The sequence below is a fragment of the Hemibagrus wyckioides genome, linkage group LG13 (assembly GCF_019097595.1).
Source record: "Hemibagrus wyckioides isolate EC202008001 linkage group LG13, SWU_Hwy_1.0, whole genome shotgun sequence".
NCBI classification, from domain to species: Eukaryota; Metazoa; Chordata; class Actinopteri; order Siluriformes; family Bagridae; genus Hemibagrus; species Hemibagrus wyckioides.
In genome coordinates this window covers 17,548,415-17,575,845 of record NC_080722.1, presented here as the reverse complement: position 1 = coordinate 17,575,845, position 27,431 = coordinate 17,548,415, and the positions used below count along the sequence as shown (strand labels likewise).

At 38.8% G+C, this 27,431-nt stretch overlaps 3 protein-coding genes and 1 non-coding gene across 4 annotated transcripts; all 4 read right to left on the bottom strand.

Moving 5' to 3' along the window:
* Nucleotides 1-13,885: 13,885 nt before the first annotated feature.
* Nucleotides 13,886-18,217, bottom strand: LOC131363195 (solute carrier family 2, facilitated glucose transporter member 11). Its single transcript, XM_058405509.1, has one exon. It carries the CDS (start codon nucleotides 16,710-16,712, stop codon nucleotides 15,198-15,200), a length of 1,515 nt encoding a protein of 504 aa, XP_058261492.1. The 5' UTR covers nucleotides 16,713-18,217; the 3' UTR covers nucleotides 13,886-15,197.
* Nucleotides 17,038-17,119, bottom strand: trnal-aag (transfer RNA leucine (anticodon AAG)). Its single transcript has one exon. It is a non-coding gene; the product is annotated as a tRNA-Leu (tRNA).
* A 1,624-nt stretch (nucleotides 18,218-19,841) lies between the features above and the next one.
* Nucleotides 19,842-20,621, bottom strand: LOC131363196 (cytochrome c oxidase assembly protein COX19). The gene is made up of 3 exons (XM_058405510.1): nucleotides 20,412-20,621; nucleotides 20,157-20,268; nucleotides 19,842-20,073 (listed from the first exon to the last, which is right to left on the bottom strand). The coding sequence occupies exons 1-3, from the start codon at nucleotides 20,491-20,493 to the stop codon at nucleotides 19,986-19,988; spliced, it is 282 nt and encodes a 93-aa protein (XP_058261493.1). The 5' UTR covers nucleotides 20,494-20,621; the 3' UTR covers nucleotides 19,842-19,985.
* A 1,557-nt stretch (nucleotides 20,622-22,178) lies between these two features.
* Nucleotides 22,179-23,584, bottom strand: LOC131363635 (dickkopf-related protein 1-like). Its single transcript, XM_058406368.1, has 3 exons — nucleotides 23,306-23,584; nucleotides 22,355-22,860; nucleotides 22,179-22,239 (listed from the first exon to the last, which is right to left on the bottom strand). The coding sequence occupies exons 1-3, from the start codon at nucleotides 23,480-23,482 to the stop codon at nucleotides 22,179-22,181; spliced, it is 744 nt and encodes a 247-aa protein (XP_058262351.1). The 5' UTR covers nucleotides 23,483-23,584.
* Nucleotides 23,585-27,431: the final 3,847 nt, after the last annotated feature.

Below are 27,431 nucleotides of genomic sequence, written 5' to 3'. Positions count from 1 at the left end.
ATTAATGGATAAATGGAGAAAGGCTCAGATATAACACAATTGACTTAAATTAGATGATACAATCATTTGTCCCACCAAAGAGTAGTATAAATAAAGCATATTCAAATGCTTAAATAGCCTTAAATGAGCGAGCATCATACCTACTAGTACTAGTATTAGTATTCTAATGTTGTGCCAGAAACCCATAATGAGGTCACCAGAAGATGACAGAAGAAGATGTGAGACAGTTTGAGAGAGTTGAGAATTCAAGGTATGTCATCCTGCTGGATTTAGAAGTTTCAGAAATTCAGCTTTCAATATTTTTTTAATTTAATATTTGATCAATTTGATCCAGCAGACTATTACAGACCTTTTATTGACATATCAGTTTATTTTCATAATATCTCACAAAAGGTTTACATATTGACTATTGATTAAACAGTTTTGTGTGGATAAATGTGTTCAAATGAATTAATCAACACTTAAATCAAGCTATGCTGAAGGTTAACTTAGCCTTAGCTTGTATTTTAGCATTACTGAGTAAGATGCATGAAAGCAGCTGTATATGTGTCACTGATGATTTTTACTGGTTATGACTAGACATTTTTAAGTTTACAGATTAACAGAGCTACACTTAGTGCTACAGAAATGTATTATAGTAACAACAATGCTGTTTTAAGAAAAATGCTTTTAACATTAATACAATATTTCATTGGATGCCATTATTTTGTGTATTAATCCAATTGAGTATTTCAGTGTTTTTCAGTTTTTAAGTTTTGTGGTAGCTTCCAAAATCAAAAGAAATAAAAAGTTTTGTCAAATGGATCATGCAGGAAATATAAACATCAAATTTATTGTTCAATTCTATGGGCTATAACACTATGCTGCTCCTTTCAATTGTTTATGGAATTATACCTGCCCTTCTGAGAATTACCCTATTATTCACTTTCTCTACCCTACAGTAGATCAGCTTTGGATGCCAGCACTCCATATAACTTAATGTTTAATCTTCTAGGGTTATTTTCATCCTTTCCATCTAAACAGGAAAATTCTCACTGTGCGTTTGCCTCAGGAGTGATGCAGTGAGTCCTATGTTGTCATATCTGCTTTCCAAATAATACAATAACTAAGATACTATTGCCATTTAGGGCTCATGCTATACAGATATGTAGGCTTAATTTAAAATACATAAAATGCAACAGCTAAGAAATTTATAGAATATATTTTAGCTAATACATCATTTGCATTATGTAAATGCAGTGGTGAAATCAGCGAAAGGTCAATGAGAGATGAACATCCGCTGTAATCATTATGCCAGAGGTGCCAAATCATTTCCACCTCCACTCAGTCGATACTGAACAATACCAGTGAGCACCATGAATACATCGAATAAATCTGGGAACCCACAATTCCTTACCCAAATCTTTCAAATGTAACCACTTAATGACCGTCATTCTTATTACTGCATATTGTAATAAATGAAAAAATGCCATTTGCAATCGTTAACTATTGTGGCTGTTTTAATCATGTTTCCATGCTGTAAAATGATTAATTACAGTTGTCAAAATGTGATGGCTGAGTTGTCTTCAACAAAAACCCCTCTCTGTGAGGCACTAAAACAACTGTGTCGCTCCTCTTTTATTTCCTTTATGTTCTTTCTCTTGCTACATTTTCAGGGTAGGAGAAAACGCTTGCAGGCTTTGGCATTTCACTGCTCACTGAACAGTTCCGTAGCCTGTATTAATCTGGTTTTAGACAGAAATTTCCCATTATTTATGCCAATATAACAAAAGCTTTCTATGCCTTTAGCCATGGTGTTGACACAGTTTAAAATTAGCATTAAGGTGTAAATTAGCTCCAAGTTACTTCCATTATGTTAATACATCTATTATTCCATGTGTGATATAAAACGCATTACTTGACCATGACTCATAATCTACATTTTCCTTACGCAACAGATGTCTGTTCTTGACAGACCCATAGTCCATGTGCTTCCCATAACAGAGGTTTTATGAGGCAGCCAGGAAAATGCAGAACCCAGTGTGACAGCAGCGTGACTTACAGAGAAGAAACTTCATACATTAATCATTTTCCTAATAAACACTTTTCAGTCTGTGCAAATGCCTCACAGTCTGTCCACAGTCTGTGAATTCAGATGAACATTTTCAGGGCTCAGCTAATAGCCAATGTTCAGCACAGCACCAAATTTAAAGAGATGGTCACCAGTCACTAGTCAAGTTATCAGATAAATCTCAAGAAAATCAACCAAATCTCCCTTTCTGGAAAATTCATTTTTATTTTTACCTGAGAGGACAAGCAAGAGCAGCTGGAGCAATAAGGTAGTGGTCATCAACAAGCAGATATTGCATTAACAGATCAGAAACAACAAATTTAAGCCAAGTGGGGTCACCTCAAATTCAAACTATGAAGCTGTTTTTTAGTATTGTTTGTTTAACTTGTTTTGTTACTATAGAGGCGATAAATTTTGTAAAGATAACCCTTGGAATTCCTTACCAAGTTTAATGTTCCTTAATAAATGGTATTAAGTGACATGTTTCATTCCTTCTAAGGTGCTAATTCCATTGCTACCATTTCACACCCCCTTCATCACTCAGATACACCTAATAGCAGGACTAAATATAAATCAGCACTTCTTTTTCTTTTCACATACCTGCTTGGTGTCCTCCAAGTGGATCAATCTAAAAAAAATCACTTCCCCCTGTCTTCCAAAGCATATGAAAGGATGACAGATTCTCATAAGTGTCCCAAGGAAACCATTCAATGGAAATAAATTAAGGGGTTGTGGGTTGAGTGTGTGCACCGGACTACATTGTACTATTAATCTTGGGGATTTATCCAGACTGGCTGCTATGTTAATGAGACTGTGACGTTTCATGAAATCAATGTCAATGAAATAAACCAGCCGAAAAAAAGATTTAAGTTTCTTCTTTATTTAAGTATGGCTGTCAGTATAGAAATCCCAAAGAAATAATTTATCCTCTTTTAGCACATTTCTGTGCAGATATCATTATGAGTAATTGGCTATAGACCATTATAAATATAAAAGAAAGGTATAACTATAATATATGAATATGATTTATTTATTTGCATTGGTGTTATAATAATTTTTGTGTGTGTGTGTGTGCGGCCCACTTTGCATTTCCTGTGCATTCTAATGTGTTCTACATTATATTACTTAATTATCATCAGCATTTTAAATGCTAATTACCTCTGGTGACATTCATGGCTTAATAACTATTTATCTCATCATACAATTTCAGTGCACTGGAGCCTCAAGCTTCCATTGTGACTTTTCTTTGACCTCTAAACATAATGCTGCTTGATCTAATCAATCCCAGAAACCCTGCAGTTACAGCATCCACACAAGACTCCCGCCGCAGAGACTCCCGGCGCATGTGGCAGGGCATTCAGGCGATCACCAACTACAGGACAACTTCACCTTCCTGTGACAGTGACGCCTCCCTTCCAGATGCGCTGAACGACTTCTACGCTCGGTTTGAGGCACAGAACAACACAACAGCGAGGAAGACCATCCCTCCTCCTAATGACCCAGTGCTTTGTCTCACCACGGCTGACGTGAAGAGAACTCTATACAGAGTTAACCCACGGAAGTCCGCTGGACCAGACAACATTCCTGGCAGAGTTCTCAGGGAGTGTGCGGAGCAGCTAGCAGATGTCTTCACTGACATCTTCAACATCTCGCTGAGCAGCTCCATCATCCCTACGTGCCTCAAGACAACGACCATCGTCCCTGTGCCAAAGAAGTCTACGGTTTCCTGCCCCAATGACTACCGTCCCGTCGCACTCACACCAATCGTGATGAAATGCTTCGAGAGGCTCGTCATGAGGCACATCAAGTCACAGCTACCACCCTCGCTGGACCCCTTGCAGTTTGCGTATCGTCCTAACCGTTCCACGGAAGACGCCATCACCACAACCCTGCATCTGGCCCTCACACACCTGGACTGCAAAGACTCCTACGTTCGAATGCTGTTCATAGATTTCAGTTCAGCATTCAACACAATCATCCCTCAGCAGCTGGTTAAGAAGCTGAGTCTCCTGGGCCTGAACACCTCTCTCTGCAACTGGATCCTGGATTTCCTGACTGGGAGACCTCAGTCAGTCCGGATCGGGAGCAGTATCTCCAGCACCACCACACTGAACACTGGAGCACCTCAGGGCTGTGTGCTCAGTCCATTGCTGTTCACTCTGCTGACTCACGACTGTGCAGCAATGCACAGCTCCAACCACATCGTCAAGTTCGCTGATGACACGAACGTGGTGGGTCTCATCAGCAAGAACGACGAGTCAGCTTACAGAGAGGAGGTGCAACATCTAACAGCCTGGTGCAGAGCCAACAACCACTCCCTGAACGTCGACAAGACCAAAGAGATGGTTGTTGACTTCAGGAGAGCACAGTGTGACCATTCTCCGCTGTCCATCGATGGCTCCTCTGTGGAGATCGTCAAGAGCATCAAATTCCTTGGTGTCCATCTGGCGGAGAACTTCACCTGGTCACTCAACACCAGCTCCATCACCAAGAAAGCCCAGCATCGCCTCTACTTCCTGAGGAGGCTGAGTAAAGCCCATCTCCCTTCCCCCATCCTGACTGTGTTCTACAGAGGGACCATGGAGAGCGTCCTGAGCAGCTGCATCACTACCTGGTTTGGGAACTGCACCGTCTCAGATCGCAAGACCCTTCAGCGGATAGTGAGGACAGCTGAGAAGATCATCGGAGTGTCTCTCCCCTCTATCACAGACATTTACACCGCACGCTGCATCCGCAAAGTCAACAGCATTGTGGCTGACCCCACACACCCCTCACACACACTCTTCACCCTCCTGCCATCTGGAAAGAGGTACCGGAGCATTCGGGCCCTCACAACCAGACTGTGTAACAGTTTCTTTCCTCAAGCCATTAGGCTCCTCAACACCCGGGACTGAACTGTTCTACACTCTCACACACACTCTCACTCAGGACTGAACTGTTCTACACTCTCTCACACACACACACACTCTCACTCAGGACTGAACTGTATACTAACTCTCTGTCTCTCTCACACACAGATACACACACTCTCTCTTGACTGTGTGGACACACACACACATAATTTATACTGTTCATTACTTACTGCACTACCTCTACCTGCCATCCGCTGCTATAGTTATATTTATGTTTATTCTATTTGCACTACCTCAACCGCTGCTGTGTATTTTTGCACAATATTTTTGCACAATACTTTACATCATTTCACTTTATCTATTTTATTTCACTTACATTCCAGTACACATTCTTTTTATTTCTTTTCGGCGCTAAGTGTCCTGTGTTCTTTTGTGTTGTCTTTATTGTATTTATTGTCTTTTTTGCACTGTCTTGTCTATGCTCTGTTTGCACCTAGCTGCACACTGTGCACTTTACGTGGCTAAGACAAACTTCTGTCCTAGCTCTGTGGTGTTGTTTGTTGTTTTGTATTGAACTTGTTGTTGTATGTTTATGTAGCACCAGGTCCTGGAGAAACGTTGTTTCATTTCACTATGTACTGCGCCAGCTGTATGTGGTTGAAATGACAATAAAAGCTTCTTGAATCTTGAGTCTTGAATCTTGAACAAGACTACAAGATCTACACAATAATATTGTACCTTTGGTTTTTTCTTGAAAAAATCGTCTTGTTTCTGCATTAGATTCATTGCTGTATGTGAAAAAGACTTTAGTGATTGTCTTGCTAATGTATTCATTACTAATGATTACTAATGAAATGTCTGATGCAATCCTGTCCATTATTTGGATGAAATTCAACCATTTGCCAAAAAAACAAGCATAAAAATTATTAGCCAGTTCCACAGCGTAACTGATGTATAAAAAAAACCAAAATGCTGCAGTTAGCAGTGACTGTAGATGCCACCGTTGCTATACCAACACATACCATGTATCTGTTTCAATATGTCACATTTAGCGTGATTCACAAACCACCTACCTGCCAAATAACTGTTTAATCACACATCACAGGGGACAATACTGTTCTGAGGTTAAATAACCTGACTCTGCAAATAATAAACTACATAGTTAAGTATAAAAATATAAGGAATGAAAGAAAGGATATTTTTTCACTGTGTGTTTTTTCTGCAGTGTAAAGGAAAGTATTCACCTATTTCAAATCCTACATTGTGGATAAACTATAAATTGTTAATGTACAACTTTCATGATTTAAAGTTGTTATTAAAATACTCTCTCTCTCTCTCTCTCTATATATATATATATATATATATATAGAGAGAGAGAGAGAGAGAGAGAGAGAGGGATAGATAGATAGATAGATAGATAGATAGATAGATAGATAGATAGATAGATAGATAGATAGATAGATAGATAGATAGATAGATAGATAGATAGATAGATAGATAGATATACACCAGTTTATCATTGTTTCCTGCCTGAAGACCATGTTTTATTATCTGCTTTTTGCAGACACACACTAATGTGCTGCTGTTCCCCAAACATCATCAACACAACATGACCAGGTCATGGCAGGAAAAGTGGAGAGCAAAAACAAACCACATGTTCCTTGTTTCTGGGGAAAAAAGCATTATTTGCACCCTCACCAACACTGTGTCTTAAACAACACTGCTAGTTACTTGAGAATCTAATTAGGCAGAGAAGCTGTCTGCACACTACCAATTTATGTAAATGAAGACAGTGCTAAGTGTAGAGCTAGGACTTTAAAGTGAATAGCCTATAAGGATCAAAGAGGGATTTTATGCCACTAATAACTGAAAGTAACACTTAAAACATGAAAAGATGAATTGCTGGATATACTCAACATCTGTACTTGATAATTTGCTTGAAGTAAATGCAATGATTAGCTTTGTTGAAATGCTTCACTGGATAAAATTCATACTGTCACACTACACTCCTGGTTTTTATCCCACTATAATTTCTCCACAAATGGATAATTCATCTATAGTCAAGAAGCTTTTATTGTCATTTAAACTACACATAGCTGATGCAGTACATAGTGAAATGAAACAACGTTTCTCCAGGATCCTGGTGCTACATAGACAACATACAACATATAGTTCCAACAGACAGCAACACAGAGCTAGGACAGGAGTTTGTCTTAGCTACATAAAGTGCAACGGGTGCAAACAGAGCAAAGACAAGAGAAGGTCTCTTGAAACAGGAAGTACAAAAAAACAACACAAGACAGGACACATAGCGGCGAAAAAAATATGTGCAGTGAAACAAAATGTAATGATGTGCAAACTTGAGAAACTGTAAAAAATAGGTAAAATATATGATTGTAACATATGTAGAGCAACATGACAATGTGGATTGTGCAAAAATGCAGTAGCAGCGGTTGAAGTAATGCAAATAAACATTAATATAGCAGCAGATGAAACATTATATACATATATATATATATGTGTGTGTGTGTGTGTGTGTGTGTGTGTGTGTGTGTATGTGTGTGTAACATATTTAAATAACACACTCCTTTATTTCAGAGCATATGTCTGTGAGCAGTGTCATGGCGACCTGGAGGTATGAATGCGTATCTGATTGAGTGCACTATTAGTGCTGCTGATATTAGAAGACTTAGACAGTGCAATGTGCAAGCATGGGTTTAATGGGTTCTTACAAATGCACCCCTTGTAACATACCACACATTTGCAATATTAGAAAGGAAATTCAACAGGGTTCACCACTCCGAAGTGATCAAATAAATCAGACAGTCTGAAAGGGAATGTGTGTAGACATGGGCATGTGCTATTTATCAAATACACTCAGTGTTTTTTTTTCTCTCACCATTTCCTGTAAACTCAGACAGACAGTTATATGTGATAATTCCTGGAGATCAACAGTTTCTGAAATACTCAAACTAATCTGTCTTGTACCAATGGTTAAAAGTCACAGAGATCAGGTTTTTCCCATTCTGATGTTTGATGTGAGCATCAGCTGAACATGAAATGCAGACTCTCTGCGAACATGATCATGAACATTGAACATGAACTGCACACTCACTGTAAATCACAACAACCTACAATGACCTAATAGTTCCTCATGGGCCTTGATTGCTGTTGTAGAAAGGATGTTATTTAGTTACATTTACATTATTTACTGTCCAGTGTCACCCAAATGAGGATGAGGTTCTCTTCTGAGCCTGGTTCCTCTTAAGGTTTCTTCCTCATATCATCACAGGGAGTTTTTCCTTGCCACCCTTGCCACCGGCTTGCTCATTATGGATAAAATAGAGATAAAATAGTGTAATTTAATTTAATAATGTATTTTTTTTTCTCTCCTTTCTCTGTTTCTCTTCTTTTTGTGAAGCTGCTTTGAGCCAATGTCCAATGTAAAAGGTGCTATACAAATAAATTAAATTGAATTGAACTGAACAAAAGACTGTGTACTTAACATATTGTTGCACTGCTATCTGATAACAGACCACACAATCATCAGTACCTTTGCACCTACTTGCACACTATTTGTTAACATTTTGGGAGTGCCCTATTGATACTCAGTCCTTTTTGCACCTTACTTGCACTCTGTATATTTTGCACACCTTCCATGATTTTAACTACTTCAGTTTATAATATATAAATAGATATGTACACATATCCATATACTGTATATACTATTACTATTCCTAAGTGTTTTATTTTTTGCTTTATGTTTTTGCTTAAATTATTGCTGTAGTTTGACTGAGCCTCACCTAAGCATTTCATTGTACAACCAGTCACCGACATCTGTACATACGACAAATAAACTCGACACTTGACCAGTATCTGCATGATTTTATGCACTGCTCTACAGCCACATGATTGAATGATTGGATTACTGCATGAATGAGCAGGTGTACAGGTGTTCCTATTAAAGTGGATGCTGTGTACCTTCTACATTTACATTACCTTTACATTTGTATATTTTATAATTTCATTATGAATCTTTTAAATGTTGCATCTTTGAAATGAAAAATGAAGTTGAAAATGTAATTAGATGTACGATCCCAATACATTTCAGATAGTATACGTTGATGCAATTGAAACCAAACATTTGCACTTGCTGAATGCAGTATGAATGTTCTCTAATAATGTCTGTGTTCACCTTTCACCTCTATAACTGCCTCCAGTGTTTTCATATCCTCTGAGCAGCATTTAGATATTTTGTCAAAACTTTAATATAAAGTCATTTTCTGTTGATTTTGCCTTATTTTGCTTTGGGACGTTGTCTTGTTGCAGGACATTGCATTTCAGTTTGAAGAGCTTACAATAGCATTTTTGTAGATACATTTTAAAATAGTTGCCCCCCCCCAACCCCCCACCCCAAAAGAATGGGGTATTCAGTCATTTGCCTTTGGCTTCTCTAAAAGAAAAATCAATGTCATATTGTAATTAGACATCACTGGTTGCACTTGAAATGCAGGACCAATTTTAAAGGTAAGACCATATAGACATATATATGGTATATATATGCTGGTTTAACTGAAGATAGACACATATAATACATGGGATTTGTATTGCGAGCAAATTACCATTCCCAGTCACCTTTTTCTATTAGTGGTACTCCTTTAATATAGATTAGCATTTTAATTTGTGAAGAGAAGCATTAGGTTGCAAATGAGGTATAATTGTTTGGTGCCCACAGTGTTCAGTATTGTTTTGATAGTTAATCATCAGTGTTGGTGTTACTGGATGTTGCTCTATTGCTGTCTGTTTTGTTTGCTTGTGCCTCATAGTGTTTATGTGCTTTTTAAAGAGACTGTTACTAACAAAGTCATTTGTCCATCACGCCTAGTCACCTACATATGGGCATCTTATAAATGACAGGTAACCTTGTACTCAGAATTGTTTGATTAAATTTAGCTGTAGCAAATAAAATCACATGTAGTTTAAAGCTTTTGACAATGAGTAGCAAGAGTAATAAATAATGCAAGGATAAACCCTTCATCTACTGCATTAATATACCCTGTGAAGTGTATGTATAAGTCACAGTCTTAATTCACCACAGAACTATAGACCTTTTTAGTATTTGGGGTATTTCCCATTATTTTTCAATTTATTTTTTTTGTATATCTACGTAAAAGACCCTAGGTTTTCTTTGAAATGTGTAATATTGTAGTGAAATGGCTACTACCTCTACCACATATCATTATACCGTATGACATATTTATAAACTTCACTAGTACATCAGTTGTGTGAAAGATTCAACGAAACAATGCTTACTGCATTATTTATGACCACAAGCCATAGTTTTAATAACCAACATATTGTTTGATCAAGTCTTAATAAAAATGCATGAGGGAAAAAAAAATGCTTTGAATTATTTTTTCTCTCTTTGTGCATTTTCTATAATCATGTCCTACCGCAATAAGGAAACGTCCTATTCTTTTCATATCTGTAGCTTTCAGGTGGTTAAGTTTAATTCTGAGGCAAAGCTTTCAGTCCATTCGTACTGAAATCTTACAAATGCTATAATGTAAGAAGTCATACATGTTTCCCTTCTAAATGGACCCCTAAAAACATAAGAAAATACACTATATTGCCAAGAGTATTCGCTCACCTGCCTTGACTCGCATATGAACTTAAGTGACATCCCATTCCTAATCCATAGGGTTCAATATGATGTCGGTCCACCCTTTGCAGCTATAACAGCTTCAACTCTTCTGGGAAGGCTGTCCACAAGGTTTAGGAGTGTGTTTATGGGAATTTTTGACCATTCTTCCAGAAGCGCATTTGTGAGGTCACACACTGATGTTGGACGAGAAGGCCTGGCTCTCAGTCTCCGCTCTAATTCATCCCAAAGGTGTTCTATCGGGTTGAGGTCAGGACTCTGTGCAGGCCAGTCAAGTTCATCCACACCAGACTCTGTCATCCATGTCTTTATGGACCTTGCTTTGTGCACTGGTGCACAGTCATGTTGGAAGAGGAAGGGGCCAGCTCCAAACTGTTCCCACAAAGTTGGGAGCATGGAATTGTCCAAAATGTCTTGGTATGCTGAAGCATTCAGAGTTCCTTTCACTGGAACTAAGGGGACAAGCCCAGCTCCTGAAAAACAACCCCACACCATAATCCCCCCTCCACCAAACTACACTTGGCACAATGCAGTCAGACAAGTACCGTTCTCCTGGCAACCGCCAAACCCAGACTCGTCCATCAGATTGCCAGATGGAGAAGCGTGATTCGTCACTCCAGAGAACGTGTCTCCACTGCTCTAGAGTCCAGTGGCGGTGTGCTTTACACCACTGCATCCGACGCTTTGCATTGCACTTGGTGATCTATGGCTTGGATGCAGCTGCTCGGCCATGGAAACCCATTCCATGAAGCTCTCTGCACACTGTTCTTGAGCTAATCTGAAGGCCACATGAAGTTTGGAGGTCTGTAGCGATTGACTCTGCAGAAAGTTGGCGACCTCTTCGCACTATGCGCCTCAGCATCCGCTGACCCCGCTCCGTCAGTTTACGTGGCCTACCACTTCGTGGCTGAGTTGCTGTCGTTCCCAAACACTTCCACGTTCTTATAATACAGCTGACAGTTGACTGTGGAATATTTAGGAGCGAGGAAATTTCACGACTGGATTTGTTGCACAGGTGGCATCCTATCACAGTTCCACGCTGGAATTCACTGAGCTCCTGAGAGCGACCCATTCTTTCACAAATGTTTGTAAAAACACTCTGCATGCCTAGGTGCTTGATTTTATACACCTGTGGCCATGGAAGTGATTGGAACACCTGATTCTGATTATTTGGATGGGTGAGCGAATACTTTTGGCAATATAGTGTATATATATATATATATATATATTTATTTAAATGCCATCTGATGTGTTGATGGAACACTGGTCCATTCTGTTTCTACTTTTAGAGCTTTCTGATAAAAAAAAAAAAAAAAAAAGCTGACATGGGGTACATCGTGTTCTCCTTGACAGAACACCGAGTAATGTCTGTCATTACTCTGACAATATACTCTTATTAACACCTTCACATCTACGCTAGGGCAATGAAACTTGCAAGCTGGGGAAAGGTCATATAGTTATAGATTCAGACTGCTCCAGAATTGCACTCTTATTAATGCAAGCAAGCAAAATAGGACACTTTAATAGGAACACCTGTACACCTGCACATTTATGCAGTTATACAGTCAGCCATAAATGTGGCAGCAGTAAAATGCATAAAATCATACTGTGTAAAGTCTAGAGAAAATCCCAGGAGATCAGCATTTTATGAAATACTTGAAACAGCCCATCTGGTACCAACAACCATGCCACAATCAAAGTCGCAGGGATCCCGCTTTTCCTTCAGTCTGATGTTTGATGTGAACATTACCTGAAGCTCTTGATCTGTATCTGTATGAGGTTTGCATCATGCTGCTGCCACAAGATTGGCTGATTAGATAACTACATGAATGTGCAAATGTACAGATGTTCCTAATAAAGTGAATGTATGCAATATAAAGAAAATATTTTGAGCCAAAACGTATTGGGACACCAGATTTCTTCAAACACAATATTTCAAACCCTTTTATGGCTTTTATCTGCAAAACACTGTTTTCAAAATTACTGTTAGTAATCTGAGGCTTCCTTTGGATAGAATAATAGCACTAAGGCTCTTGCTGTAATGCCCAGCATGGATGAAGGACATTTGCAGAACTTCTCAACCAACTATGCAGAATTTTTCCATCAACATTGTTTCAATCTCTCTTCAGTTTACACCACATTTTAAGAAACTGGGATGGCCACTAAAAATAACGATTTTGTTTTCCCATAAATGTTTCTGAGCTGATCTGGATGTTGGATGATTGGGACCTTTATTTTTGTTGAAAGCTCTATCTGAAGCCATATTTCAGAGGAATCCAGGTTTTGGTTTAAAAGCTCTTGATACATAGCTGAATTCATGACACCATTAGTGTTGCCACCACCTGCAAAATAACCCCAAAGCATCACCTTTTAGAGTACATCATGTTATTTATCTTGTTATAAATTTATTGTTGAAACTGCTGGAGACAGGAATGACTAAGCGAGATAAAAAGGTCTTGCTTGGTCAAAACAGCACTGTCCCTGTTTGTCATTTCTCAGTGTTTCTAGTCATTCTTAACAAAAGATTAGCCTTCAATATCATTTTTTACCTACATACTGAAGTCACTGAACAAAAACAATCTTATTTATGACACAGAATCCTGTGTGTATGTCGTAATCATTCCTTAGAGTTTCAGGTCCCTGTTAACATAATTGCATCACATAATTGCTGCACATTTGTCAGCTGCACATTCAGGCTGTGAATCTTCCAATCTACCACATCCCAAGGGTGTTTTATTAGATTCAGAGCTGGTAACTGGGAGGGCCACTTTAGTACACTGAACTCATTGTCATTTTCATGGAGCCAGTTTTGAGATGTATTGTACTTTCTGACATGGTGTCTTATTCCATTATTTTGAAATCCAATATTGATTTTTTTCCATTTTGTGGTAGTTTGTTGATGGTGGAAGGAAGTGCTCATACCTCATCCTTTTGTCTGTGTTCTGCTTCAAACAGAGCTCTCAATTACGATATGAAGCCTCACTATGCTTTTTCAATACCATTACATTTTGGTGTACTGACATGCATCCCTTGTAGACTGAGGTGTCATAAATCTGTTAGATAGGATCCAGGTTGAAGACAACTGCATATGGAAAGCATTTGTCTTTTGGATTCTGCAGTTTGTATTTTGCACTATGTAATCTGCAAGGTTAAATTTACAAACAAACAAACAATAAATAAATAAATACAATATGTCGAAAACAATCTACCAGAAACAAATATTTAAGAAAAGAGAAATCATTCAATGCAATATACTAAACATTTTCTTTTCAAAAGATTCAACAATTCATTATCATGTCACACACGTCAAGTTTTATTTGCATTGCTGATTGATATGAGTATACATATTTTTGTATACAGAGAGAAACAGCTTAAAAAATAGTCTTAAAATCAGAGGAGGCACAGCAGAATGAAATCTTTCCATCTGCTATCGTGTCATCTGTTTGCTATGAACTGACATGCTGAGAGTGACCTTGTTCACATGCGACAACAATCAGTATGCAGTGATAAAGTGTCAAAACAGTACAAGAGAACAACCAAGAGTGTCTTTGGGATACAGTGCCACCTATCGGAGTGTAATATTTAAGACCTGAGTTGGTCAAGGTGCAGTTTAAAACCATTGCTTTGGTCTTCATGACACACCAAGGGGAAAAAAGCTCTCTCAAAGAAACTTGGCTTCAACAGTACTTAGAATTAAATAGAGTTTACTTTAGAAATAAATAATTTATGTATTAAAAGTGCATCACAGTGTTTATATAATAGATAAAACATCTGACTAAAAGACTAAAAATGCGATTTGCATTTTAAGGCATTGCAGTCATGCATAGCATTTTCATCAGTGTGTTTCAACACAAATTCCTTTCAAGCACAATTAAATACCAGGACTTTTATGTCTATTCATAGCATTTGAAAAAAAGAGACACCATAATTTAAGTATGGAGCACCATCATACACAGCAGCAACATAGCAACACTTCAATACTGGAAAAGCATCTCAGTGTTTAAAATATCGTATTACGTATACATCAGTCTGTTTACACTGCAGCAAATATAACTTATACTTTAAAATATAATTTAGCTCATATATAACTTGTCCTGTGAAATGTTTTTTTTTCCAGTGCATACACAGTCATAAATAAGTCATAGCCTACTAAAATATTAATGTGTATACATACAGAGACAGGTGATAGAGTTTGTTTTTGGTAATCACATATTTCCAAGAAAGAAAAATGCCAAGACAATTCAATAAAACTAGGCTACAGTGTCTGTGACACTGTTGGTATGGGTTATTGTTCCCCAGACAGACACTGTTGAACAGGTATTTATCACAGTCTCAAGCTGCCAGCAGCAAAATTAGTGAATTTTAAGATGCCTAAAGTTCTCTATTTAGATTTGTCAAACACAGACACTGAAACTACAATCAAACAACCATTAAATTATGCACAGGTATGAATAATTGACCACTTACTGAATTAAAACAGATTAAACATGGTGTCTGCTAGTGGAATCCAGTGTCTTCTTAAAACACCTGAATTTACTTTTAACAAAAAGGATGCAGCAAATACTTCTTATTTCATTCCATATGATATTGCATATTCAGCAAAATGCAAGGTATAATCACTTTGTACGAACTGTCAGTCATAAGAATTCAGATGAATAATGTGCTGAGATTCCTGTAGCTGTATGTGGTCCTGTGTTGAATTAGATAAGGCCTTTGTGTTGTGTTTCTCAAACTCTGCAGTGATTTCAGCTATACTCTTCCCCTTTGTCTCGGGTAAGGCAAGACCGATGAATATGGCTGAAAACACACACACACCACAGAAAGGAATAAAACAAAACTGGCCCATACTGTTGACTATAAAAGGAAAGGCCATTCCCACCAGGAAGAGGTTGAGCCACATCATGGAGCCGGCCATCATGTAAGCTGCAGGTCGAGCCATCTGGTTGAAGAGCTCAGTAGGCAGTATGCCAGTTACCCCTGCAGGACCCATTCCAAAGCTCAGGATGTAAGCAAAGACACATGCCATGCTCAGGTAGGGCATGCCAGTCACTTTACCCTGCAGAGACAGAGACAGAGTGAACACCACTGCCCAGCCAGCCATGAGCACATACCCACCAACAAGGAGCAAGCGGCGACCCAGTCTTTCAATCAGTAAGTTACACATTATAGCTGCAGTGAACTCACAAGCACCTGTTCCAATGGTAACATACTGGATCTTATCCATGGGTATTCCTGCCTCTTGAAATATGTATGAGGCATAGAAGTAGATGGAGTCGTTCCCGCAGAGCATCATGGAACTGCTGGCTGCCATGACAATGCACAGCTGACACCGTAAGCTACGATCAGACAGTAGTTCCCAGAGTGATTTAGCTCGTGTCTCACCAACAGCTTTCCGCTCCTCGAGGATTTCCTCCATCTCAGCATCTGACACATTACAGCCCCTCAGGCGGGTAAGAGCACGATTGCAGGCCTCTCTGTCGCCTCTGTCGATGAGCAGGTAGCGAGGGCTCTCTGGGAACCAGGGCAGAGTGAGCAACTGGAGCAGTCCAGGAACAGCGTTGCTGGCTAGAAGATACGGCCAGAGAGCCTCACTCCCCAACAGTTCAGTCAAACCTGTCACCTGCCCCAGCAGAATTCCCATGGCTGTGAAAACAGCTGAGGAAAAAGCAACAGCACCCCTCATGGCCTTAGGAGCACTCTCCCCAAAATACATAGGCTGGACATTCATGCTCACGCCTGCATTAACTCCTACAAGCAAACGAGCAATGATGATCATCTCAATGGATCTGGCTGAGCGACTGCCCAAGGCCATGACTGTACTAACCAAAAGGAAAGAGTTATTCAGCAACAAGGTTTGTCTGCGTCCAAAACGGATAGCCATTGGTCCAGCAAGCAGCGACCCAAACAGTCCCCCAAGGGAAAAGGCAGACACTATGACAGTCCAGATAAGGACCACCTGGTTGGAGTCCAGAGGAGTGTCCCACCTCTCCATACACGTCTCATTAATAAACTTCTGGATGAAGGCAGTGGGTGCATTGACGATAGCCAAGTTGTAGCCATACTGAAGAGTTCCACCAATAGCAGCAGAGCACACGGTCAGTGCAAGAGTTAAAGAACAACCCTTATCAGGCTTCATTGATCTATTCATTTTTAATAATGATAAATATATATGAGGTATTTTACAAGCACAGGTCTCATACTGACATAATGGAAAAACCTGGATAGAAAACCAAATGACATTCAGCCGGCTGCGCTGAAGTGGTGTGAAGGATGATACAAAAGCACGTTCCTTTAATGGGGAATTTTTTCAAAATAAGAGACCATTCAGACGGTCCATGCTTTTGCAGTGTTTTATAGTTGTAATCGAGGCACTATATTATAACGTATGAAAATGATCAACCACAATTTTAGACAGGAACGTACGTTGATCTTTTCGTTTACGTTTTACCAAAAATAAATGTTTCAAAAGTTGTTGGCAGCGGTGGGATTCGAACCCACGCCCCCGAAGAGACTGGAGCCTTAATCCAGCGCCTTAGACCGCTCGGCCACGCTACCACATTACTAGAAAGCCAAAATAACGATTTTTAGTCCTCATATTCATTACAAGCTGTTCTATATTATTTTTTGTCTAAACTATAATGTCACAAGACAGCATTTTCTCTCTCTCTCACAAATACACTATATTGCCAAAAGTATTCGCTCACCCATCCAAATAATCAGAATCAGGTGTTCCAATCACTTCCATGGCCACAGGTGTATAAAATCAAGCACCTAGGCATGCAGACTGTTTTTCCAAACATTTGTGAAAGAATGGGTCGCTCTCAGGAGCTCAGTGAATTCCAGCGTGGAACTGTGATAGGATGCCACCTGTGCAACAAATCCAGTCGTGAAATTTCCTCGCTCCTAAATATTCCACAGTCAACTGTCAGCTGTATTATAAGAACGTGGAAGTGTTTGGGAACGACAGCAACTCGGCCACGAAGTGGTAGGCCACGTAAACTGACGGAGCGGGATCAGCGGATGCTGAGGCACATAGTGCGAAGAGGTCGCCAACTTTCTGCAGAGTCAATCGCTACAGACCTCCAAACTTCATGTGGCCTTCAGATTAGCTCAAGAACAGTGCGCAGAGAGCTTCATGGAATGGGTTTCCATGGCCGAGCAGCTGCATCCAAGCCATACATCACCAAGTGCAATGCAAAGCGTCGGATGCAGTGGTGTAAAGCACGCCGCCACTGGACTCTAGAGCAGTGGAGACACGTTCTCTGGAGTGACGAATCGCGCTTCTCCATCTGGCAATCTGATGGACGAGTCTGGGTTTGGCGGTTGCCAGGAGAACGGTACTTGTCTGACTGCATTGTGCTAAGTGTAAAGTTTGGTGGAGGGGGGATTATGGTGTGGGGTTGTTTTTCAGGAGCTGGGCTTGGTCCCTTAGTTCCAGTGAAAGGAACTCTGAATGCTTCAGCATACCAAGACATTTTGGACAATTCCATGCTCCCAACTTTGTGGGAACAGTTTGGAGCTGGCCCCTTCCTCTTCCAACATGACTGTGCACCAGTGCACAAAGCAAGGTCCATAAAGACATGGATGACAGAGTCTGGTGTGGATGAACTTGACTGGCCTGCACAGAGTCCTGACCTCAACCCGATAGAACACCTTTGGGATGAATTAGCGGAGACTGAGAGCCTCACAAATGCGCTTCTGGAAGAATGGTCAAAAATTCCCATGAACACACTCCTAAACCTTGTGGACAGCCTTCCCAGAAGAGCTGAAGCTGTTATAGCTGCAAAGGGTGGACCGACGTCATATTGAACCCTATGGATTAGGAATGGGATGTCACTTAAGTTCATATGCAAGTCAAGGCAGGTGAGCAAATACTTTTGGCAATATAGTGTATCTGAGGTCCCACTCCAGATGGGCTACAGTCAGTAGCTGCAATATATTATTGATCCCATGAGATAAAAAATATCTTAAAATATTATCTTTTCTAAAAATGCTCTTTTTTATGTATTCTGCTTAATGTCAGACCTCAGAAATCTGAGCAACTGTCAGATTTTGTTGGAACCAGATTAAACCTGTTCTGATAGCTGCCAAAGATGTCCAAATATTTGCTTTATTAGATAAATTACACTCCTCACCCAGTCACACTAAAGTAATAAAGCAGTCATTCATAATTTGTGTTTTACAAAAGGCAATGATTTTAACTACAACTAAAACATTACATTCAAGTTTTTCTGAATTCTTAATGCAAATTAAGTTTGACACAAAAGCAACAAATCTTAGCAATTAGCTAAATGACTCCTCTGACACGTCCTATGGCATGTGGTCAGACTTTTCTTCAGTTCCCCACTTACAACTTTAGCTTCTACATGGAATAAATTCCCATTTTCTAATGCTCACAATATGTGTATAGAATTATTACAAAAAAAATAAAGCTAGAAATGAAAGAGCAGAGCTTGTTGGTACTTCTGGTCCAAACAAAGTCGGGGCTGGCATATTTGAAAATCAAATGAAATTAAGATAAATAGAGAGAGAGAGAAATGAGAGACATAGCAGCATTGGCTGATGTATGGGTGGCATTAAACTTTTTTTAACCAATACATATTAGTGGACAATATTAGCATTTACTGAAACAGTGATCAATGTGAAATATATTATCAATACTGAAATATCAAGCAGTCCAATACCACCAGCATTAAGTGTTGCTTGCAGTGAAGGTGAGCTAGCCAACACTAGCTAGTTGGTTATAACTGACTAGCTACTCTCTTTTAATCCCATAGATTATACTAATTGTGTTTTGCATCTTTTTTTTCTGGCAAATTCCTGTTTTCTAGTTAGACTAGACTAGTTTTAGGTTAGACTAGCTTGGTGTTAAGTTGTCTTTATTTGTCACATACATTACTGCACAGTGAAATTCTTTCTTTGAATATCCCATCCAGTTAGAGTGCAGGGTCAGCCATGATACAGCACCCCTAGAACAGGGTAGGTTGGGGGCCTTGCTCAAGGGCCCAGCGGTGGCAGCTTGGCAGTGCTGGGGCTTGAACCCTGGATCGTCCTGTCAACGACAGCTACCACACACAGCTACCACCACCCCAGTAACTGTAACTATTGATTTACCTTGCACACTTAAGAGCTGAAATGTTTTCTTAACTACTTGTGACTCCTGTGGACCAGTACAGCTTGTCATCTTAAAAAAAATCACCTTCCCACAAGAAAGCAAACTACACAAGTGGCACAAATGAACCGTCACTTGCTAGCACGAATATAAGTGTGGTGTATGACCAATGACATGACCAAGTATAAGACGTATGAAAAACCTTTATGCATTGTATAAGCTTATATACATGAAGCTAATTTACACAGTATTGACAACATACAATTAAAAGACAGTTTAAATAACAATACATTTCATCGTTTGATTTCGTTAAGGTTTCTCTTGGCTCTCTTCTTTGACTTGGTCCATCAGGTCCTTGAACCCGAGCTTCTCAAGAGGCTCCTTCGTCATCAACTGTCTAAAGAAAAACACACACACCTGTAAGTAAAAACATGACCTGTAGACCTTTTATTTAACTAACCAGCTCTCCATCCATCTTACTTGTCCATTCTACATTCCAGGTACTCTTTGGACTGTAGTCGACACAGAGTGCTGTCAAAGTTGTTGTCCCTGAGACAGCGCATGAATTTCTCTTTGAACTCTTTACATTCACCTGTAAACAACAACATAATGTTCACGAGGAAGAATAACTAGATACAGGTTACATGACTGTGTTACTGTACGCGTTACTGTAACGCTCTACGCCTAGTGCGTAAATTTCCCATTCACATACACACACACACACACTTTACTTACCGAAATGGTCTAAAGGGAATGATCCTTTGTCAGGAGGTCGTGGTTTAAATGATTTGGTGCCGAAATTCATTGCCGTCGACATTGTTCAGATATATATATATATTTTATTTTGTGTTTCCTAAAAGTGCATTTGACCGAAAAGTTAAGCGCGTTTGTTTGAGAGGACGTCAGCTGAAGCACCCCGAAACAATCGCATCCACTTCCGTCTTTGACAATTCAAAATAAAAGTTTTTTTTTTTTTTTTTTGTTTTTTTACCGTTAATTATGTTGATACTGTGTTCAAGAGCATCAGAAGAATTTGTCACAAGATAAACAAAGGCTGCGGATTTCAGTATGAGCTTTGAAGGGAAAAAGTCTCATTCTCACTACACAATAATACCCATATTTGATTGAAACTAATGAATTTTATCTTTTCTCAGGAGCAGCCCCATACATATCTTGCAGCAGTACTACACAGTGCACTTAGCTTCATTGATTTTACACACCTTTGACAAGATGTGTATCTATAAGACAGTCTTCAGTCGAATCCCCAAGGACTCATTTTTTCCACTTTATCAGTTTATAAGATTGAAGACAACTGTTATGAAGAATAAAACTCAACAGGGCATGCTGTTATTGGAACATAATCAACGACGGGATGGTGTGATGCCCTGTTTCTCTAGATAGTTACTCTTACTTCCCCCAAAGTGGCTTCTTTTACGATAACAGCAGATCCCAAAAGGTTTTTTTTCTTTCCCCTCATAGGCTTTAAAAAATTTCAAAGATTTAAATATTTAATTTATGAATTAGCCATTTAATGATTTTTAACCATTTATAACTACTTTAATGTTGTGTTATATGTGAGAAACAATTTAGGTTTTCTTTATTATTTTAAGTTAATATGACAAAATTTTGTTATTAAAAAAAGAAGAAGAAAAAGCAGAAAGACCTCTGTGCTGAAGAATCTCTAGTGGTGATCTAACTTACTGACTGTTACAAAGCTCTGACACTGGAGACACTTTTAATAAAGCCTCCTGTTGTCCTTGGTGTTAAATTGGACCCAGTTTTAAAAGTCTTTTTATATCACTAATAGGTTGTTTTGTAATGATTGGATGATGATTTTACATTTCATGCTTTAAAAACAGTTAAAGCAGGAGGACCAAAGTTGTGTGGTCAATAGGAGGACAAAACGAAGGTTAAATAAATGTACATTATTATCCTTACATTATGTAGTTCAGCATACAGGACATATTAGGACAATACTGTTTATATTTAAACCTGTAATTTTAATTACAGCCAGTGCTGCTGCAATAGGAAACTTATATTCACTTTCTGACCAATTCAACAGCGCTGTGGTATAAAGTCCTATAAATGTTTAATTGTTTCATGCTGTTATGTTATAAAATGGCAACAATTGTCGTCATGTGGAGTTTACTTTATCAGGCTAGCAGTGTCTTCTATTTCCCCATATTTTTATGATGGCTAAAAGTAAAAGGCTATAAATTCCACATAATGTGAATTTTTTCATGACTACTGAATGATTAAAAATTCTGCATTCACCAATAATAAAATCACACTGCCTTAACAAAAATAAATAAATAAATAAAAATTAATCAATATATAAGAGAATGGTATGAGATAGATAAATAGAAAGTTTATTGTGTACTGAAAATATATACATTTGTTTTTCTGAAGCCAGCTTGAAAGAATAAAACCTTTATTTATATGTACAATTTAAAAACAGTATATACAACAGTTTAATAAATTAGGTTTACAGTAGAGGGGGTCTTAGTGTTTTGGAACCTGGCAGGTCCAGCTGGTTGAATCAGGACTGTACACAAACTCTGTCCTGTAGAACAAAAAAAATACAGTGTTAGTTCTGACATTACCATCTCTATCCTCATTATAATGGAAGTAGGAAATCTACAGGAACTTTTTTATTTATACAGGGGGAAAAAACGTACTCTCTTTTTTGTGGCTGACCATTTCCACGACACAGCAGTCCCTCATCACATGGACAGATCTGGTTGATGCTAAATGCCAGTCCTCCATCTGGCACGAAGCAGCTCTCGCCCAATACCAGTCGACGCTTACACACCCTCTCACCATGATGCCGTGCGCAGCACATCGAAGCCCCACAGTCTTTATCTACTTTACACCGGGCACCTGAGATGATGATGAGATCAATAGACAGCTCACATTTAAGTAATGATACACAGGCTGAATTTATTTTCATCATGCACTGGCACTGCTGTGCTTTTAAACTGACTTCATATAGAACATTATTGCCCTTACCTTCCTGTCCCTCTGGAATGCTCCGGATGCATCTCCCATACATGCAGCTTAGTCCTCGTACACACTGGGCATCTCGCCGGCAATATTTCCCTTCTTGTCTTAGGGGAACACACAGGCCAAAGTGGCGGTCGCAGGAGAAACCCTTTCCACAGGCACGATCATGATCACAGGCCACCTAAAAACAGATGCATGCATTTAGAAGCAAATTCAGGCAACCGCATGCAAATTCAGCAGCTTTTTTTTCACTACGGTTGAGTAGTTAATGCAAAGTTCCAGTTTTGTTGCTGAGTGTGTTTTTTTCTCTACATGTACCTTATTTGCTGTGCAGTACAAAATTACAATGATAATTATGTGCATTTAAGTTCTATTTAAGAATTAATGAATAACAAATGTCTATTTGCAGTCTCATTTATTTGCTTTTCGAACATTAGAATATTCAGATTGACTAATATTGAGTAAGTTAAATTTTTCATCTGAATTTGTTCTTAGGTTTGTTACTGTAGTATATTTATGGGCTAGGTTTTGTTACTGAAGGCAGCTTAAATTCATGTTAACTTTGAATAGGTAATGGTTACACAGATGGGTCAAAATTTTTAAAACACATAGAAAACAGAACTCACCATATCGCCCTTTTGGCTGTTGGGAGATGACTCTGTCTCTCTTTCTCTCAGCCCCATAGGTCCTTCTTCTGGTGGGCTGTATGGCATCGATAGCATCCAGGCCCAGATCCGTGCTTGAACAGCTGACACACACATACACACAAACAGGATGTGCAGGAACCTCGCTGTAGTGTTCATGTTCAATGCTCACACAAGTCCAAAACAGTCGGAATAAAGCGTGACCCCTGAAGTAGCTAGAAATGCCTGGTTGTTATTGTCACCAGATGGCAGTCAGTCCTATACGTGAAGCTCTCTCTGCATGGCATCAGTGGTATTCCAGCACATGTCCTGCACCTTATATACCCAGATGTAGCACCTCTTTCTCCTGTGCTTGTGTTTGTTAAAGCCATAGGATAGGAGGAGACAATTAGTAGTTACAGGATTAGCAAAATTGCTTGCACCGCCCCTCGACACCCCGTGCTTAGGTGACCGTAGTGAATTTATCAGCTGCAGAGGTGAAAGGAGGGGGCAGGGATGAGGTCGTCTGGGCTAATGGACTGATAACAGGCTCTGACAATGGAGTAAAGCAAGCAGCTCACCTTCATTCACAGGCATGCGCAGGGTGAGGCTCTGAATGGCAGACAAACAGCTCATAGAGACCTGGAGCGTGGAGAGGTATGCAGAGGGTTGCTTGTTGTTGACCTCAGCCCCTGCCTCTGGACAAACAGTCCCCCTCAACCCTTATACAGACCCCCTACAGACCCCTTCAACCCCATGCTGGGAGTAATTTGCGGAAGCGCTTTCCACAGACGACCCTGGCGATCTCAGTAAACATAATTATCATCAGCGATCAGCAGTCTGCAGCAGGAGCATTGACTGGCAATGGAAATTGACAGCAGGCTTCTGTTGCGTTTTTTACTCACCCATTTTAGTTTAGTATTTAGAATATCTGAATTATTATATTATATCCATACAGATATAAGACACTCCTATATCAGCAATGCAAATCAAATCAGATTAAGATGTCATATCATGTTAAGTGTTAAACACAATATAGATTGAGTGCCATTTTAATGAACATAGTCATATTAAATAAATCAGCTGTAGTATATGTTCTGCATCTCTCTCTCTCTCTCTCTCTCTCTCTCTCTCTTGCTCTCTCTCTCTGCATTTCTGTAAAAAATGCTAAATTCCGATACTGTGACAAATGCAAAACACCTTATTGACTTCCCACTTTATATCTCCTAAATTACTATGTAAGGCCTTGCACATTATCTTTGCTGTTCTTGGCATTCGAAACTATATTTTAGTCCAGTTAAAATAAATCTTGTAAATGTTATGAAAACATGCTGGTAAGAGCCAAAAATATTCCCTTTTTCAGGTTTAAATTACTGACTTGTCTTTCTTTTGCATAGCCTTGCGCCAAACAAACCTAAAACAAAATGTCTGCCATTTAAAAAGCTATATAAAGCAGTCCCAATTACAAGAAACATTAAGCTGAAAATCAGTGGACATGTCTTTGCTCCAGCGGTGACAGGCCTTGAAGATACTGTTAAGACTCAATGAGTGGATAAGATCTAATTCCCCAGTGTGGCTGGAACATTGTGGTGGAAAACAGACGCATTGTTTCCCATGTACGCAGGTCTTGTCTGCTGTCTGATTGTCTGCCACTCTGTCGTCTCATTAGGAGCCAATTAAATGCCATTATCAATTAATGATGGCTAAACTGATAATGAAAGATAACGGAAAGGGTAAATGGAGGAACTGAGTACCGTAACAGGCATAGCAGTTTTATTTCATTTTTTCATCATCACATTTTATTTCTTAATGTAGTGCTATCTATTTATTTATTATTATTTAAATATATATATTTTTCTTGCAAAATGTCTACTCTATCATAATCATCTGAGATCAGCAGGAATGGAGGTGCTGAAAACCATCTCTTCAGTGCTTTAATGTTACTGTAAAATATGTCTTGTGAAACAACATCTGTTATTTATTTTTTATCATCAATATTTTGTATATAAAATTTCAAAACATATGTATCCAAGTGTCTGAATAGTTCATTATAACACGATATCCTGCTGTGTATCTTTGAGCTGAGCTTGAATTTCAGTGGAGACATACACTTTCTGAACAGATGTGTAAAGGGCTGCAGGGAGTAGTTTGTATCTAATCCAACACAGACTGTTTATTTGGATGTACCAACACTGTTGTTCAACTACAGGACAATATTCTGGTCTTAAATGCTTGTTGGACTGAAACTGAGGTTGTGACTGCACTAGCCAATGTATTTTCTATACCAGGTCTCCATAAGCGTTTAATGTTATTTATGCCAAAATCAATCTTACACAGAATCGCATACTGACTCAGAATCTGAAGAGGAAACAATAAGAATTTAATGACATGTCTGAATGGTTTTTTTTGCGTGATTATGAAAACTATAAAAAAAAAAAAAAGACTTGTATTTACTGACATTACAGCTATAGCTTTAGCACAAAGATAACTGGCAAATTAACATTTGTCACAAGCAGACCCAAATAGATTTTTTAAATATCTGGGTGTTGGCATACCCTTGTAATCAAATAGATAGCACTACATTCAAGATCACTAACATTAGCTAAATTAGCTAGATATCTTAGCACACATGTTCTGTAGTTATAACAGTTATAAATGCAGCTGTAGTGTATACCATTAGACCTCTTATCTTAGACGTGTTTTTTCAAGCACACATACTACAGCTGTTTAATTATGTGTTGATCATCACTGCAGGGGGTGGATCACTCAGATAACATTGTAATTAGTGTTACATTAGCGATCTCCAAATAACTCGTAGGTTTAGCCTTTGTAAAACAATTGAATCCATTCTAATGATGGGCAGGCTGTGTGTATTGTATGTTTGTTCCATCATGGGTTCATGGACGAATATGATTTCATTTAATGGGTTTTAATGTTATTTTTGTTGTCACTGGCACTGAAACATCATTTTATTCCAATTCAATTTTGAATAGACATTTTGAAAGACATCTGGTATAAAAATCATTAAAATGCCCAGCTGACAGAATGGTGTTTTGATTGTTGTCTTTTGTGTAATTACCTCTCATTACTGAGAGGCATTGTCTCAGCCCTTCATGTATGCACAGCACTAGTCTGCTCTGATTGTCTGAGTGCCATTAGGAGCCAAATAAAAGACCTTATCAGTAAATGATGACTGAACTGATAATGAGAGTGAGATATTGTAATCAGGCTAGAGAACTGTGTGTGTGAGAGTGTGGGGGTGGTCGGGATGGTCAGAGTGGTGTGGAGTGTTTGTGTCAGTCTGCATGTCTGCCTTCAATTATTCATAGCTGATCAATAATATAGATAAAAAAAATGTCCCATACGTCTCAAATGTTTACAATCTGTAAATGCCATAACATATACAGCACCTAAACCAGACATCTATAAGAGTAACGTGTTTCAGCTTATTAATATTACTGGAAATATTTCAAAAAAACTTATTCATACTCAACAGCACACAGATCAAGAGGAGACTGTGATATATATCCAAAATACACAACCATACATATATATATACATATAAGAAGGCGGTAATAATATATGCATTAAAACAGAGGTAGGTTTGTTATGCTGAGACAAAGAGACAAAGTCTTGACAAGGAAAAAGAATCAGATCAGGGTTTATACGCATACTGTACATGGACACGAGGCAGGCACGGTCCTGATTGAGCAGGCACGTGGGAGGTGGACTGAGCACAAATTTCAGAGGGGACATGCATTTCCTGAATGTGCAGATGTGTGAGGAGGATGTGAGCTACAGCAAGCAGTGCAAAAGTAATCCAGTTCAAACTGTTTATTTGGATTCACCAATACTGTTGTTCCAGTACGGGACATTATATTGATATCAAGTTAATGTGGTGCTGAATGTGTGTGCCTACTTTATTGTACATATCTGCTCTGACACGTTACGTGTACTTTCCTAATGGTTGTGTTAATCTGTCAGTAATATCAATAAGTAGGCATTTTTTACCCAGACCATACTGAATAGATCAGCAGTGCCTTCGGATATAGAAAGTTTTTGAAGATTTTTTTGTGTATTTGAAGGCATTACTCAATGATCTACATTGTTAAATTCTTGATTCTGATAG